This window comes from Protopterus annectens, chromosome 9.part0, assembly GCF_019279795.1.
Source record: "Protopterus annectens isolate FY-2018-M chromosome 9.part0, PAN1.0, whole genome shotgun sequence".
NCBI lineage: Eukaryota > Metazoa > Chordata > Ceratodontiformes > Protopteridae > Protopterus > Protopterus annectens.
Window position 1 is genome coordinate 1,852,026,717 of NC_056743.1, and position 18,941 is coordinate 1,852,045,657.

Consider the following 18,941-nt stretch of genomic DNA (forward strand, 5'->3'; position numbering starts at 1 on the left):
TACTTTTTCTGTGGTAATCTATGAGTATTGTCTAGTTAAGTGTTGTGGTTTTGTCACAGTATGAAAAGTAACATGGAGGAGGTGAATGTCAGGACTGAAATATAAAGGTCATTGGGAGCTTGTAACCTTATTCATATATGGTGGGCTAGCACACTAGTGTTGTATAAAAATATTAAATCTAAAGCTCCATATAAAAAGTGCATTTTTAATTGAATTTGTACACATATTTATTTATATATTATTATATATTTATAAACAGCACAATTGATTAGGAACTGATTGTATGAAAGCAATACTTCATTTGCAGTTCCACTAAAAGAAAGTCTATAAAGGCATATTCCTCCAAAAATGATTTAGTACCTAGCTTTCAAATTATATCAGCAATGTACCCACATCTTTAAGGCTATGATTTTATTTTCTGACAGATGACATTAAAGAGCAAAAGACAACTTACCTTTCACAATACTATTCATTTCAAAGGTTGAATGTACAGGTTGGTCTAATGCTATATGATTAATTCTGCAGGTAACAGGTGAGTCTATTCTTGCTGGGACAATGATGTGACTTAGTACTCGGTATGTCTTCTCTTGGCCATATAAATGTATATCTGATGTGGAACCCTGAAGCTCCCTGTCATGCTGTAACCAGGTGACATTGATATCTTGTGGATAAAATCCTTCTGATGCACAGCTTAAGATCACATAGGTATTAAGCACTATTTGAGCTGTTGGTCCAGAAATTGATGGAAGAGAAGGCATTCCTTAAAGAAATGAGATGTTAAATATTAATTAAAAAAAGACAAAAATAGTTAAGTCACTGACAATAGGTTATTCATGACTGACAGCCAAATGTGCCCATGAAATAAAGAATATAATATACTAAAGTATTAACTCTTTAAATACAGAGCATAAACAGATGGACTTTGCAGACACCTGTATTTATTATTATCATTTTATTACAACCAGATACACAAGGCAAAGTTTTGTCCATCTTACACATAACACATGGTTGTGATAAACAAGCAGATCACATAGAAATAAATGTTTACCTTATAGCATTATTCAGACAAGAATAAGGTAGGGGGTATTTCTAACAAAATCACATTACAGAATGTCAAACTCTAGTTGCTTAACTCAACCTTAAGCAAAGATCATATCACAGTGTGATGTCACAGAAGCAGAACCTACACTATTAAGAAACACCTTATCTGAGATGGAAACAAAAATCATTGAACTTTTCTAACCTCCAAAAAGAAAATCAGTCATATAAAACAGCATAGTTGACACCTTTCGGAAGTAAAACTAGAAAACAAATGAGTTATACAATATATTCCTTTCTTTTCCTTGAGAGTTTGATTTCATGTAGAGTAGCAGTAGTACAAAGCATTACAAACATGATATGCACTTACATTTTCTCATACAATGTTGGTTTTAAAACACCAACTCCACCATGAAAAAGTGTGATGTAACAGAAGACCATGACATCATACTATTCTACTGAATAACAGCTTACAAGTACTAGGTTATAGTAAGCATTATTCAGCTTTCCAGATGTGATTCTTGAATATTTTGCAATATGTAGCCTCTCTGATTACATCTGGATTTCCATGGCATTGTATGTTTTATATAACCTGGAGAAAACTTTTGTTCTGCAAAACAAGAAACAGGTAGGGTGGTTTAGTGCTAGGATAACATATGGTGGTGTAGTTGTCCACCTCCTTGCAATGCTATCTACCAAAAAAAAAATATGTAAAACACTAAGCAAGAGAGGGGCCTCTAGTCTGTCAGCACCATACTACCCGGTCAGCTGGGCAGCAGAGTGGTCAGCGGTAAGATCTCTGCCTCACATCCTCATGGTTTGGCATTCATTTCTTACTTCAAGTCACTGTGTGGGGTTTTATATATACTCCTTCTTTGCATGTTTTTTTTCCAGTAATTCTAGTATACCCCCTTCTGAAAACATGTTATCTGATTATACAGATATCTGTATCTGCATTACACACACATGCACATACACAGACATAAACTAACACATGCACACACACACACACACACACACACACACACACACACACACACACACACACACACTCACACACACACACACACACACACACACACACACACAAACACACACATAGACACACACACACACATTCTCTCTCTCTCTCTCTCTCTCTCTCTTACATAGACATTTATAGCAACAGGTATAACACACTGGATACACTTTTGTCAGCCTAAATGCATGTTCACATTCCAAAAGAAATTTAAAATGACAAGCATACTTTTGTATAACCTACTCACAGCTCAGAATTCAGATAATGCAAACCTGCACTTCTGCTTTAAATCAATGCCACTTAACAGGAGCAAATCAGACCTCTTCAGTAATTCAAGATACTCTGCTTTAAATCCATTCGCATGTAGTTTGCTAGTTATACCATACGTATTTCAAATGACTTTTTTTTCTTTGATCACCACATGCTCACAGCTTCCTTTTGATTGACCCTCCAATGCTCTCCACTTTAGGGCAAAAATCCCTCTTCAATGAGCTACAAATATGTATGCCAATATAGGCTTCCAGACTTTCTTTTAACAACATTTCTCAGGTGATTCATATTTTCTGTCTTTTGCACAAATCATTATATTATATTAGGTATGCATGCTGCTGCCAGGTTCCTACAATATGTATACATTACAGCCTTTATAATGAAATGAACAGTATTTCTGGCACATCAAAACAACTGCTGTGCAACAATGATCCATTTCTCCTAGTAACACATCCTTAGTTCTGTTCAGAACGAGGTTGGTTATGGGACCAGGATAACTAATCTGCATTATGATGGCTATTACTAGGTTTATGTCAAATGGTGAAAAAAATTCTGGCAGTAGTGTCAAAGCCCATGTACAACATTTGGTATTAACAGACCGTTGCTTCTACAACCACTGCAGGGGTGCATGTTCATTTACCAAAATGAAGCTATGCCTCCACAAACTTAATGAAGAGTTAGTACCCACATCATTCTTAAGATATTCTTATGCCATGGTCAAGTTTGCTTTCAGCCTTCTTTAACCCCCCCTTACTTAACTTTGATCTTCCTCAGCCCCTGTTTCCTATGATAATACAGGTTCTAACCCTGCTTTTCATGCACTGGTGTAACCTTTAGATAGTTTAGTGAAACCAAGAGTAACTGGGACTGGCCCTGAATGTAAGAATAGAGAACAGCTTGTATTTTAGATTTGTATGACTACAAATTTTGAAATAAATTACCACATCATCAAGGCATGCTGCTTCATGCTTGAGCTTTTCAAAATATAATGGACACTGTGAGTTATAAAGGCCATGACAGTACAATGAAAAATATCGTTTGGGTTGGAGAATGTTGTCTTTTCTTTCGTTTTAAGGATAAAGAGACTGGCAGTACCAATTACTTATGTATAAGATCGCCAAAACCTTGCTTTGTCTACCTTCACTATGGATTCATCAAGTCTGGGCACCGGATAAGTGTCAAACTTAGGAATCATTCTGCTTTTGAAAATCATTACAATCCTTGGGATTCAGTAAGGTTCCATGCAGGAATAACTTATTCCTGCACAGAAGCGATCATTTAGGATCAGCAGGGCAGCATGCCATGCATAGTAATGAAGGCACACTGCTTCTGCTCCTAAATGGACACAGAGCGTGGATGAGTGAAGGGGGTGTGTCTGAGAGCAGAGCTCTCACAATCCACATGCCCCTGTACTCAGTAAGTGCCATTTGGCAATAACAATGAGTGAGAATGCTCACAGGAGGTTGCATACCTCCCAACTGTATAGATCATAGCATAATGTCCACACATTTGCTGCCCATACAGTTAGCCTGTACCCCAGTTGTACCCTGAAATCATGGGATGATGCCAGGAATTAAGTCATGAAATAATGGCATACATATGACTGTCATACACCAAAACCATCAGAAAACCTGTATTAAAACCAACCTATTACTCAAGCAACTGTCCCAAGTTTATAACAGCAATAATTAAAATATGTCCATAGTTGGACCTCATGTTGTCAAGCTTTGTACAGATAATGTGCATTAAGAGGTTGAGAGGTATGGGAGGTTGCTAGGATGTTTGCCAAATGTGCAGATGCATGCAGGAATCCACAGCAATAAGTTAAACCTGTCCCTTCCAAGAGAAAATAGCAGTAGAAAATGTTTTTTATCAAACAGATTAAATTTAACCGTAGGTGCATGGGTTTGCCCATTGCTTAGCTAGACATACTGTAGCTTACGTGGCACAAGAAGATAAATATCAAGATACAAGCAAATGAAGCAGTACTGCAATAGTGTAGTGGTCAGAGTGTTCGCCTTGCGAGCACTCATTCCCAGTTCGATTCTCACTGTAGTAAATTCCACTTTCCATGTCAAATCACTTTATGAACAATTTTTTTTTGTTGTATAACCTACTAAATAACTTATATTTGTGAACTGGAGTGCTGCATTAAATGCAGATGTGAGGTGTCATTATAATAATGTTGTAAAATCCACAGATAAACACAAGTGCCCCATACAATATATGTACACATGAATCAGGGATACGAATTGAAGGTATAATGTGTAATGAATGATGAATCCATAGAGTGTCTAAATCCACCTCCTTCCCAAGATCCATGTTACATTTCTGTCTAAATTAGTGCGGGAATAAGTGGGAGTAAGCACTTGTAACCAGTAGTAAGCGGGTTTAAGCCTGTTTGCTCGAGGGTAATTAATGCGCACACAGGTTAAGCAATATTGAAGCTAACTCTCTGTAAGCATATTTAACCAGAAGTTAACATTGCTTACCATCATGCAAGCCTGTGCAAACCTGCTTACAATTGCTTAAAAGTGAAAAATATATATATAAGCTATCCCAACTGCTAAAGGAGACTCATAAAACAAAGCAGCAAATCCAGAAATAAGTATAAGTGAGTCAAACCACCACGGTCCAGCCAAATAAATGTCCAGAAGATATGTAAAACAGCTAACAGTTTATTGGAAAAAGGTTAGCGCTTTTGCAGGGTTACCGCTTCATCAGACCAAATAAAATGAAAATAAAAATCATATTTTTAAAAAAGTACTCAGCCAATCAGTAAGAAACAATTAAAACTGAACCAATTAAAAGACAAAAATCATCTTACATCATTTTCTGCCTAATAAGGCAGGTTTAAGGGAAGTGTTGCTATTAAGGCCTGGAGGTTCTTAAGCCCTCATAGAGATAATCCACTTTAGTTCACACAATTTAACAGTGTTGTTAAAATCACCTCTTCTTCTGCTGGGATGCAGCACTTGCAGAACCCTAAACAAAAAAGTACTATGGCCTGGATTAGATAAGGAATGATTAGCTATGGCATTAGTTATAACCTGATTGCATATGTTTCCTAAGGCTAGTTAGTAAGTAGTCTATGTAGGCGGTTGGTTTCATTAGATTCATAGTATTCATTTGAGTAGATACCATGTCAGTAGATGTATAAATCCCTCCAGCATTCGCATCAAGAGATTCTGCTATGTGCAGCTGGTAGCTCTTCAAAAATTCAGTGAAAAAAAAAAAAAAAAAATATATATATATATATATATATATATATATATATATATATAAGCAAGCTATCCCAACTGCTAAAGGAGACTCACAAAACAAATCAGCATATCCAGAAATAAGTATAGGTGAGTCAAACCACTATGATCCAGACAAATAAATGTCCAGAAGATATGTAAAACAGCAAACAGTTTACTGGAAAAAGGTTAGCACTTTCGTGGGGTTACCGCTTTATCAGACCAAATACAAAATGAAAATAAAAATCACATTTTTAAAAAAGTACTCAGCCAATCCACTTTAGTTAGTGCTGTTAGGGCATAATTCGATAAAATATACACTAAGTCTTGTTGAGAAAAGGTTTCATACCATTCTGTCTCACTGGTGACCGTCCTTCCTTGGAGGCTTTCCTTTTCTGATCCCTGTTTTACACACCCTGTCACCAGACGTGTTTTTACACCTAGATTTGTGGCAACATGTAGGAGCAGGAACTCAGTTTATCTTGATACATGCTGTTCCTGTAATGGTTTTTACGTTGATAAGACCACATGCCAGCTGAGGGAAAGAATTATTGAGCATTTAGGAAACATATGCAATCAGGTTATAACTAATGCCCTAGCTAATCATGCCTTATCTAATCCAGGTCATAGTAATTTTTTGTTTAGGGTTCTGCAAGTGCTGCATCTCAAAGTCATGGCAGGACACCTTGTTAAAGACGGTGACCAGAGACTGCTGCAGGGCCAGTACCAGGGTTCCCAATATAAAGTGGAAGCCTGGGACTGTCTCGCCCATGACCTCACCAGCATCCCTTGAACTGGTGAGCAGGTCAGGCATCACTATGCTGACCTGAAACGGAGAAAGAAGGAGTTCTTGGATCAGCGGATCCAAGAGACTAGGCAGACGGGTGATGTCCCAGCCATGTGTAAGTATCAGTCTACTACCTGTTTAATAATTGCCAGCTCATGTGTATTATGGATTATGGGTAAATATTCCTCTTATGTCTTTGACAGTAGCAGATGAGCGGGCTGTGAACTGGAAAGCCCCCTGCCTGTAGACTGCAGAGGTTGCATTGTGAGGCAGGTTAGTAATAATCTTGCATGTACTGTCATAAGAAATAAATCTAAAAGTAGTAGAAAGTTAATTGCCATTATAAAACCTGTATTGTGTATGGCATGTACTGAATAAACCAGACAATATGGCAGGAAGAGTCTCATATTAGTTGTATGTAAATAAAAGGTCAACAGCTTGGCAATAAAGGTCTAACTGCTGGAGTGCTTGTGTGTACTCTGGTATCATATGGTAATGTAGTATTGCAGCCTCTTAATAGTACTGTTGTATTAAGCACTGTTACCCACACTGTGCTACATAAATAAAATATGTAAGAATGTCTGTATTTGACTGTTGCAATCACAAGAGGTCATATTGTACAACTGAGAGAGACTTTGAAAACAGTAAAAAGATAGCCAACGTAATCCAAATAGCACATTCAACTGAGATGTAAAGTGTTGTATTTTTAGCACACACAGCCATGGTTCAAATCCTGGGAGTGGTAGTAAGCTTTATGTAGAATCATACCCCACAATTGTATAGATATTGTCAGAAAGTACAGACAATTGTTGTAAGTCCCTTCCCTGTCAGCCTGTCCTCCTGGCAAATCAGTGGGATAATCTCAGATGTTTAGCAGCAAATAATGACATACAACTGATTGCCAGACATCATAACTGTCAGAAATATATCCATAAGAACAAACCTGTCACTCTAGCAACTCACCAAAGTGTTATGAGAGTAATAAGCAAAGTATGGTCCAACTCCACCCCCATGTTGTGAATCTATGACCAGAGTGTGTGCAGTAACAGAGTGAGATGTATGTGCATAATAATGATGTGGTATCTGGTAATATGTGTGACAACATTCAGGTAGTGTTAACAAACATTCCCACCACAGGTCTGTCAGATACGAAAACTGTGCCTAGAAATAAAAGATTGAAATCCTGGACTGGTACTGTTTAGTCTGGTATCGCATGGCAGTGTTAGTGTTGCAGTATCTCTGACTAATAAGGTATTACTCATCATTGTCATCCACACAGTGCTGCATAATAAAACTGTCTAGGAAACCCTGTATAAGAATGTTGTAATTACAAGATCAGATTGTAAAACCATGGGAGACTTATAGACAGAATTCAGAGAAAAGATATGCAGCAATCTCTAAATAGCACAATCCACTGTGATGTACACTGTTTTATTTTAGCACACACACCATGGTTCGAATCCTGGGAGTGGTAGTAAGCTGCATGCAGAATCATACACCTCAACTGTACAGATATGTCCGGAATGTCTGGATAATTGGCCCATATCTGCTGGCTGTTACCCTGTCCCCCTGGCATATCAGCATGCTAATCTCTGAAATTTAGGCAGCATTTAATGTCATATAACTGACTGTTAGGCCTGCAAATATTTAGAAAATGTCTATGAAAACAAACCTGTCATTGTACAACTCACCAAATGTTTATGAGGGCAATAGTCAAAATATGTCCCAGTTTCACCTGCATGTTATGAAGACATGTCCAGAGTATGTGCAATAAGAGATGGAGAGGTATGTGCATAACATCAACCTGGAATCTGGAAATATGTGTAAAAACAGTCAGGTAGTGTTAACAAACAATACCTCCACAGGTATACCAGGTAAGAGGTGTATACTGCAGTTAAAATACAGTTTAAGTATATAGTTGACTACATCCATACCACTGTCCAAATTAAGGCCATAGGTAGTTTAATTATACCTGCAAGGTACAGATCACAGCACTGACTAGGAAAGTAAATATGAACTACAGGGATATAGAAGTTGTTAATTGACACCCCCACACCATATCTGCAACAATAAACTAAATACACAACTCAATCTATATGCACACAATTAAATCTACTGTTGGGACATATGTCATATTGTTTGATAAATATTAAAATGTGTTCCTATGCATGTGCTATGTTGAAATACTCACACATTGGTGGCATGCTGCCATCAATGTACCTGCATGCAGTTGGAATGGCCACTGTGGTTCCCTATATGCATGTCTTCTGTTTGCTATGCAACTGTTCCATACCTGTTGTTTTGGGTTAATGGGAATATCTATGCATGTTGTTATATCTAATCCTGGAATGTGTTGACTATTACTAACCCACATATGTTTTAAAATTGAAACACCATAGCACTTTTGGGAAGGCTAGTCCCAGCAGACTTACCTCTCCCATCTCATCTGGCCATGGCATCGGGCACCAGCACAACTGGGACCCTTGACAGGACCTCCTTGTTTACTGGTCCTGCACTACCTTTGGGTGGAATCACCTCAGGGGATGGGGCTCCCCCTCCAGGAGCAGGTGCACACAGGATACAGTCCCCCATCATCAGGTCCAGGGTATGGTAGGGAGTTTGGAGATCTGCTACACCAGCTTGAAGGCCACATGGCACAACTAGAGGGTCAGCCTGACCCTCCTACTCAGCTCCCAGCACAGCCACCTTCGGGGCCGTGAAGGTGCAGTGGTAACTGCCCATGGGTGGGGACCTCAGTCCCACTGTTTCCACTAGGGGGCTCATGGGCTTCTGACTTCCAAACACCCCTCCCCATCCAAGGTGTTTACCCCCCACATGTGTCATATACCACCTCTGTATGCTGTCTTGTCTGTTATCCTACCCAACCTACCTCCCCAAATATACCTACTATCCCTCCATAACATCCCACTCTCACCTTAAAAAAAAGGCAATCTGTTCCCACAAAAAAATCTCACCCTATACATAGCTGTCCCTTTCACACACATGTCCACTGGACAAATGTAATCTGGTCTAATTGACTTCACAACATATTATTGTTGTCCTCATCCCTCTCTCAGGGGTATGAGTGTCCAAATCTACCTCCAATTCACTGTATATGCACAGCTGTTGTTGTAGAAGAAATGGGCAGCTATGGACCTTCCATACACCTGTCCTGCAGATCCCTAGCTATTTTCCCTACTATCTTTCCGTGTTTGTGCCCATTTTTCACCACTTTCCTATCAACCCATTTTCTTTTCTTTTAAAGAAATGGCATGGGGGTAAGCGCGAGTAAGCACTTTTAAGCAGCAGTAAGTGGGATTAAGCCTCTTGCATGGGGGTAAGCAATGCCTACACAGGTTAAGCAATTTAGAAGCTAACTGAGCATAAGAAACTCTAACCGGAAGTTAGCAGTACTTACCTTCGTGTAAACCCGTGCAAACCCACTTAAAACTGCTTAAAAGTGCCTTAATCACTCTGTATCCAACAGCCCTTGTTCTGCCCAGCAACAAAATAAACAGCCTTTGCAAGGCTCAAACCCAGGATCCTGCACACCACAGAGATTTACCACTAAGCCATGTCAGATACACATAACCCTGATGTTTTCAGAAACATATCATCCAGCACAGTCATTCACCAGTACAGGAAATGTATTTATACATGTAGATGGATGTGTGTGGGTATATATTGAAATATATATATATATATATATATATATATATATACACACAAATGTATATATATACATATATATATATATATATGTGTGTGTGTATATATAAACAGATATATGTAAATATAGATATATATCTATAGATATAAAAGAGAACATAATAAATACATATATCACCAAAGACACTGTTAATGGGGGGTGAGGGGGCCCAAGCTAAGTACCTCTTGTAAATACTGATATCACCCTTCTCCCACAGCCAAACAAATCTGCCCTGAAACACAATACCAACACTTGCAAGTCCCTTTCCCAGGACCCTACACAACATAGCCAAAGTGATATATGTGTGTGGGTATATATATGTATATATATATATATATATATATATATATATATATATATACATGTGTGTAGGCATGCGTGAATGGGCGTACCTTCGTTGAAGGTTCTGCATCAAAGCCGGCAACTCGGCACATAAAAATCTACTGCCAATCATTAGCGGACTGGAGTTCCGCTGTGGGGGCCCCTAACCGGGAAAAGCCGAAAGACACAACAACATACATATGCATACATCTATAGATATATATGTTTATATGTGTATATATATATATATATATATATATATATATATATATATATATATATATATATATATATGTGTATGTATATACAGATGTATATCTATAGATATAAAAGAGAACATAATAAATACATATACAGCCAAAGGCACTGTTAATGGGGGTGAGGAGGCCCAAGGTAAGTACCCAGGACCCTACACAACATGGCCACAAGATGTTAACAGTAATCCATCCCACCTGTATGATGTCAGGATGGTATCAATAGCATACCATGCAGTACAGTCTGGCTATCATACGGAATATACAATATGGAAGCAATAAACATTCCAAAGATACATCCACACATGCACATATATGCAGATACATATATATATATATATATATATATATATATAACTACACATACACACCTAGATATATATATATATATATATATATATATAGGAAGATACATATTTAGAGGGTGCACAGCATATTGAGCAGCCAGTATTCCTACAGTTGCCACCTTTTCAAATGGACAGAGTGTGATTCACTCATACAAAAGACAATTGTTGCATGAAACATATACCCACAGACAAGTCAATGGATATGACACTACACACAGGTTTGCATACATAAGAAATGTTTATTTGTGTACTGTTGCAGTTGTATATGCCATGTCATATAGCTGTTAGGCCTTTGAAATACATACTGAGTAATGCAATTTTCAAGCAGATCATTGTATACCATAATCCGAAAGCATAACATATGTTGCTGTCCAGGCCAAGGGCTTCAAGTAGTACAACAGTAAAGAATGACTGGGCCAGAGCATAACGATCAATCAGCAGTAAGTAATGCAGATGTATAGTTCAGTAGCATCCAATTACACTCTGTACTCAACCCTTATGCAGAAAAGAATTAAGTTGCCACAATGAGGATGCATCTGTTACATAACAATGCTTAACTGAAAACATCACTATCAGTGTCAAACAGAACAGTCTGTATGACAGTAAGCACTAGGCCACCAATGTTCCCAAGGTGAAATGTATGGAAATATACAGCCATATACCTGAAAGCGTCTTACCACTGATATCCCTCCCATGTTGTAACAACCTAGGTTATATATGGTGCATACCCCTCCCCCATGGACTGACTTACAGGGGCATATAACACTGTTACATACACTGACCTCTGGACTGCAGAAGGGCACACATGTTTTGTCCAGTTGTAGCCCACATATATATAGACCCTACCCCACAATATATGTGAGGACCACAACATCACTGGAATGATGGCAGGAATGGCAGCATGACATAATCATAGGCCACAACATAGCAACCACATACTGCATGTCATATGGACAAAGCCTGGTATATAGGTGGAGGACAGAGGTCAAAACAAAGGGCCATATTTGAAATAGTATTTTACACTGAGAAAGTTGCTGGTATTACAGGATAGTCTGCAACATACCCTTATTCTGGAATATGCAGTCAGAAACACAAATAGATGTAGCCATGTACTGATAGCACTCAACAGACACAATGCCAGTGATATATCTGACACATGACCTGTGTGGTGGACAGAAAAAATATAACAGGCAATCCTCTGGCCATCATGTGGATAGGCCCACAGATGAGAGCTATGCAGACAGACTGCATTCCATGCTAAACTAGCATGCATACACAAACCATGTAACCCTGGTGCTATACAATTCATATATCAACACTACTCACACTGCCTGTAGGTCTAGAACCTTATACAAATATGTAGCTGGCCTGAGTCTGTAAGTCCTCTTGTAAGAGGTATTGCTACCTGATGTCTGTAACACTGCTGCCCACACAATTAAAGGATGTCCTCCATACAGGAAAGGTAAAGGGACCAAACCCACATGATGTAGGGATTTATAGTAGTGGGTTGCCATGACAGTGGTAATTGGAAGTACTACACAGTAAGCTGCATGCAGGTAGCAAGTGGTGGACACTGACTGGTGCAGAGCCCATCACCTGATCATGTGCATCATGTACAAAATCCATGCTGCAATCTATTCAAAGCAGCTCAATCCATTTAGTGGAGAGAGACTGAGAGAGAGAGAGAGAGGTGGCTTTGCAATTGCCCACCCCTACTGTATATTTTATCTGTGACACTCCTCCCAGTCTAGTGCCTTTAGCTCATTCTACCTAATACAGATAGAAAAAAATGTTTTTCACTTTATTCATCTGCTTACTTTGTTGTGTTTCTTCCTACTTTATTATTTATCTTGCTCTTGCTGCCTGTTCTTAAAAGTACTTAATAGTATTTATTCTGCTCATTTATTACTGCTTGTTAGTAGCCGATTAAATTGTAACTGTTATTCTAAGCCTTTGTATTACACACTTGGGCTTTAGACCAGTAGTTTCACATTAGGAAGATTTGTGGTCTGCACTGTTGTGGCAGGACAGGAAGCTTACATCCTTCTAAGTTGGGAGTTGCTGATTGAAGGCTTAGTGTCTGTTCTAAAGTGTATTAGTTCTGGTTTAAGCACTTGGGCTTTGGGCCAGTTTTTTTTACATTAAGAAGGTGTGGTCTGCACTCTTGTGGAAGGCTGGATTCTGCCCTTCTGAGCTGGGAATTTCTGGTCACAGGCTTATTGTGCCTGCTTATTTGAACTGTTTATTTTTGAAAATGGTGCGCCGTGTTTCTGCAGCATAGACCAGATTCAGGCCTGTTGAATCTAGCTTTGTTTGTATAACTTGAGCACTGACCCAGGCCATCTTTTTTAAATATATATATGTGTGTGTGTGTGTGTGTCTGTGTGTGTGTATGTCTACATACAAACACACACACACACACACACACACACACACACACACACACACACACACACACGCACACACACACACGTATATAAATACATGTTCCCTACTTTTACATGACAGTGTTGCATGATACGTGTGAGGGAACATCACACATATCAATACACACACACACACACACACACACACACACACACACACATATATATATATATATATATATATATATATATATATATATATATATATATATATATATATATATATATATACACAGCAGTAAGTGTGTGCAGAATGGACGGTTATGTCAGGTGTGAACCCCATGTTGGGAACACATTGCCCTTGTTTGTGAAGGTGGGATTGGGAATTTGGGGAAGGATAGCAGGTATATTTGTGGAGGTGGGTTGGGTCGGAAGATAAAGAAGACAGCCTACATGGATGGTATATGACACATGTGGTGGGTAAACACCCTGGAAGGGGAGTGCCGTCTGAGATGTGGATCCCCCATGTGCCCCCCGTATTGAAACAATGGGACCAAGCTCCCCACCCCTGGGCAGTCACAACATCAGCTTCATGGCCCTGAAGGTGCCTGGGCTGGAGGCTGAGCAGGAGGAGCATGCGGACCCTGTAAGTGTGTACTGAGGGCCTCAAGGTGCTGTAGCACATCCCCCAAGTCTCTGTGGAACTCCCTATGCACCAGACCCTGGACCTGACCTCAGGTGACAGGCTCATCTCTGTGTGTGCTCCCGAGGGGGGGTGAACACCATCCCCTGAGATGGTTTCACCTGAAGGTAGTGCAAGACCAGTAGATGAGTAGGCCCCAGTGTAGTTCCCACATTGGATGTGGCTTGGTAACATGGCCAGATGAGGTGGTTCTGCTGGCAACTGTTCCCTAAACATGCTACTGTGTCACTGTTATAGCCCATATGTGGATAGTAATAGTCCACACATTCCCGGATCATGCACCAACAGCATGCATAGATATCCCCAATAACACAAAACAACAGATGTGCAGGAATCACATGGCAATCAGAACACATGCATATATGGAACCATAGTGGTGCTTACAATGGCATGCAGGTGACATTGTCCATAACAGGCCACCAATGATAGTGTCCCCACAGGGAACATGACTATAAGCACATAGCAAAAAGTGTGGAACAATACAATATATGTCCCAATGGTAGGTATTCCGTAGACATACCAAACTGAGTTGTGTGATCAGATTGTTGTTGCAGATATGGTGGGGGTAGACAGAGATGTGTATTAAAAACTATGATAACCTTGCAGTATGAGGTCCTCAGATCTGTTTCCATCTTTATGTCTTTCAGGCAAGATGTCCAGGGAGAGGCTGCCCATTTATACAGTGGAGGAGAATGATGTCATCATCTCACAGCTGATGCAGCACTATCAGGTGTTGTTCGGCTGAACAGCACATGGTCAGCAGGAGCGGACCGCTCTGTGGAATGATCTTGTACACAGGGTACAGAATGTCGGCCTGCATAACTGCAGTTATGAGCAGGTCCAGCATTGATGCACAGACCTACTTCGCCATGCCCATCGGCATGCTTCTGCAGTCAGGGTGGACCAGCTTGCAACAGGGGGAGACATGCCATCCATTCCTCTCTGACACATGTTGAGGATCTCCTTTCCAGCCTCGGGGCATCTGCCCACCCACACATACAACACCTGGCAGAGAACACAGTGGAGGTGGGTGCTACCCACACAATGGCAGAGAAGCATGCAGGTAAGGCCACAGGGCACATCAGTAGGCAACTGTTGTGTATCCATCTGCATCTATACAGTTAGATCATGCATATATGAGATGACATATATATAGTCTGTTCCGGAGTAGTAGTAATAAACAGATGTGCAGAATCTGTATTATTGTGGGCTTGTACTGTTAATATACTGTAATACTGCACCCACCCTGTTCCAGTGCCACAGCTGTGAATACTGAAATCACATCTCTCACACACTTATGTAGGTCCCTCTGTATACCTCCAGGGCAGTAGCCTGTAGCTGATGCGTATGGTGTTTGTTCAGGTTTGCTAATACACCGGTCATGTGTGATTGTTGGGTTGCTCATACCTCTTGACTTCCCTTTGAAATTGTGCAGTACATGGACATGAACAAACACATGAGACACCACAAATACTTGAATGACATGTAATCCCAGGACAACTGATAGTATAATAATATCTGTAGCATGGAACATGCATTGGGAGGGGAAACTAGACACCAGGTATACTGTTATATTTGCAATCGGCAGAAAGGAGAAAGAATACCCACATATGCAGCAATACAGATGCATTGGGGAATTACTAGACGACACCAGTGAGTGTTTCCAAATATTACTGTTGACCACATAATAAGTTAATCAAGCAACAGATCTTGGATCTACTGAGCAATAGTTATGTATGACACTCCAGTGCATGACATTATTGAGTGACTGTAGTAGCCCCTAACATTGGAGGCCATGCTCACTATGTCTGGACAAACCCAGGGTGAACACTGGATGACAGCAGTGAGTCTTTGTAAAACCAACTCTAATCAAGTCAAAGAGGTAATGGAGTAACAGGTCATGTTTTGTGATAACTTGTCTAGGCAATTAGAAGAATGATATGTTAATGATTAGTATTAATGAGTATAGGTTTCTAAGTGTGATGCAGGATGAGAAACCTAAGAGAATAAACTTGGTACAGTCTTTAAACTCAGGGACAGGTACGTATTATGGTGGAATGTCAGGGTGTGTGTGTGTGTGTGTGTGTGTGTGTGTGTGTGTGTGTGTGTGTATGTGTGTGTGTGTGTGTGTGTGTGTGTGTGTGTGTGTGTGTGTGTGTGTGTGTGTGTGTGTGCAGGTGTGTGTGCACGTGTGTGCATGCATGCGCAAGTGCGTGTGTGTGTGTACAAGCTGTGCATGCATGCGATGCATGCGATATTGTGCGCAGCGCGGTGTGTGTGTGTGTGTGTGTGTGTGTGTGTGTGTGTGTGTGTGTGTGTGTGTGTGTGTGTGCATTTTTGCGTACGTGTGTGCTGTTAAGCAATGATGTACACGTCTTAAAATGCATTTTTTGTTTTCCCCTCACAGGTGGCGAGGTTGGTCAGGGTCCCTCCCTGCAGGCAATCTGATGTTGGTGTCCATCCAGTAACTTGAAATGATGATAGGTGTGTTGAGGCACAGGTGGGTTTGTCAGAGGCTGAAACTGCGCCATCGTTTGACATCCCCCTGTTATCCACCGCATCCCCCCACACAGTCACAGTGCCTATAGATAGCCCATTACCAGTGGCCATAGCAGAGGGACAGTTGGCGGCTGGTGGCAGTGCACAGGACAGTGTGGTATCTATGTCTGGACACAGCAGCCATAGCCAGATGTCTGGTAGGGTACCACATAGGCAGATGTGCAGGGGTGCTCGTTGGAGGGCTGCTGGTCATCGTGCCCCTGGCAGAAGTGCCACATCTGGTACCACCAGATGCATGTTTCAGGCTGTCATGGAAGCGCAGGCACGTATTGAATGGTACACCAGATAGGGTATGTGGCTGCAGAAGGCTACTCTTTCAGCTGTAACTGACAACATCCGTGATCTTGCAGGTGACCTCCTTTATTATACAGAGGTCATGGATAGACGGTGGGGTGAGATGGTGGGACTCATAAACCATGGACTGTCCATACTAGAGCATGTGTTGAGAGTGGTGCGATTGCCACATGGATGTAGGCCAGCAACAGCAACAGCTGGAGGTTGACGTGGACATGCAAAGACACCAAGATGCTCCCGTAGTGGCAGTACCAGCAACAACACTGCAGGGGGGGTGTTATCCACACCACAGCAGGCTACATGCATGTGGCCCTGGCCAGTCTCAAGAGGGACCTGGTTCCAGTGGACATTTGTCATCATCAGGGGAGAGTACCATATCGTGGCTTGCACTTGGATGTGCCTGTGGAACCCCTGGCAGGCACAGTTCTTGTGTCCATGTCTGGAGGCTGTGAACTGCACACCCTGCCAGGTATGGTCTGCAGCTGCCCAACAAACACCTGTATAGGGCAGCCACATGGCAGAACTGTATGCATGCTTACTCACACACAATGCATACACACCTAGGGCAACCCCATACCTGCACACACCACATCATCATGGCCATATCAGTAATTAAAACCCCTCACTCACACACATGGTATCAAACGTATTGCTCAGCCTAGGTCTCTGGCAAACCAACAACACACCCTGTGGATATCATGATACCTGTGCCACATCCCTGTCATCCATAACATCGATGCAGGGACAGGCTAATACGGTTCTGATGCACATGGTGACTGGACTACAGTGTACCAATGTACTTGTTGTCAGCAGTAACATTTAATGCTTACATGTCAGGAAATGTAGCTGTCCAGCCATGATGCATTATAGCTGTTACTAACACTGAGTGATTTTGGTCTCCATAATGTTATCCGCTTTTGTTGTAGGTGTCCATGTGTCAGCAGGAGGATGGTCTGCTGTCATATCTCACAAGGGGTATGGCACTGTGGTGACACCTTGGCTGTGCCATATCCTGGATACAGGTGAACACATGTCACAGGTCTGTATAAATATTACTGCCTGTGCCACATGACTGATAGGTCTGGGGGTGGTGTATACAGGTGAGGCCATGGTGGCATGCTGTTAGCAGCCATTCTACAGTGGACAATGGTAGTTGTACTGGGTGGTACACATCAGTTGTTTGTGTATAACACACACAGGGGCTTTGGTGTTGATGCACTACACAGAGAATACTGTACACATACCTGTGCAAGGAACCCATTGTAGCCTATGTAATTCCACCAAGCCAGACTATGCAGTACAACACATTGTGGAATACGCAGTCTGCTAGTTTAATGTCATTAACGATGGTACTGGCAGGGTATATGTCCCCTTCCACAATGTAGTGCAATCCTCAACTCGGTAAACATATATGTGCAGGTGTGGGTGGCACACCCCTACACTTTGGAGGTGAGCGGTGCTGTAGAACCATAGATAGCGTGACAGACAACTACCTAACCTGTTGACATAAACTGTACAGTATTACGGCCAGCTACGCAGATGGATGCACTCAAAAGTAACTGCAATGATGTTGACTTTGTCTACATCAGCCACACCCAGCTATATATACTAACCTCAGTATCGCTGCACACCTATACAGTGGGGAAGAGGACATATACACATCTAACACTAGTTGTGATGTAATGTATGTCCACAGGATGATAACTGAACTGTTAGCATAATGCCACACAGTTCTTGGACAGATGAGCCCCGGGACATGTATACTCTGTAACCTGAAGTAGATCCCTCCACATACATGCACACTTTTACTTGGCAACATTGGGACTAGACCCCTACCTAGGTATGTAGTGCTGCTGATGTGTGTGGCTTTAATTGCACACACCACACGGCTTTTAGGATGAGGTGTGTTCCAGGTTACATGTTACATGCAGAACATCCCCAGACATGTACAGTATGTTAGTGGGGGATGTGATGGTTGTTTATGGACAATACATAGTGTGACATACCTTCATATGCACAGTGACAAATACATAACA

The 18,941-nt window shown here is 41.1% G+C and overlaps 1 protein-coding gene across 1 annotated transcript in view; it reads right to left on the reverse strand.

The window, feature by feature from the left end:
• Positions 1–18,941, reverse strand: part of LOC122810994 (signal-regulatory protein beta-1-like) — a 443,272-nt gene that overhangs the window by 392,920 nt on the left and 31,411 nt on the right. Inside the window, exon 2 of the mRNA XM_044082508.1 lies at positions 455–760. Within this exon, the coding sequence (XP_043938443.1) occupies positions 455–760 (306 nt within the window). The remainder of the gene's footprint in view (positions 1–454; positions 761–18,941) is intronic.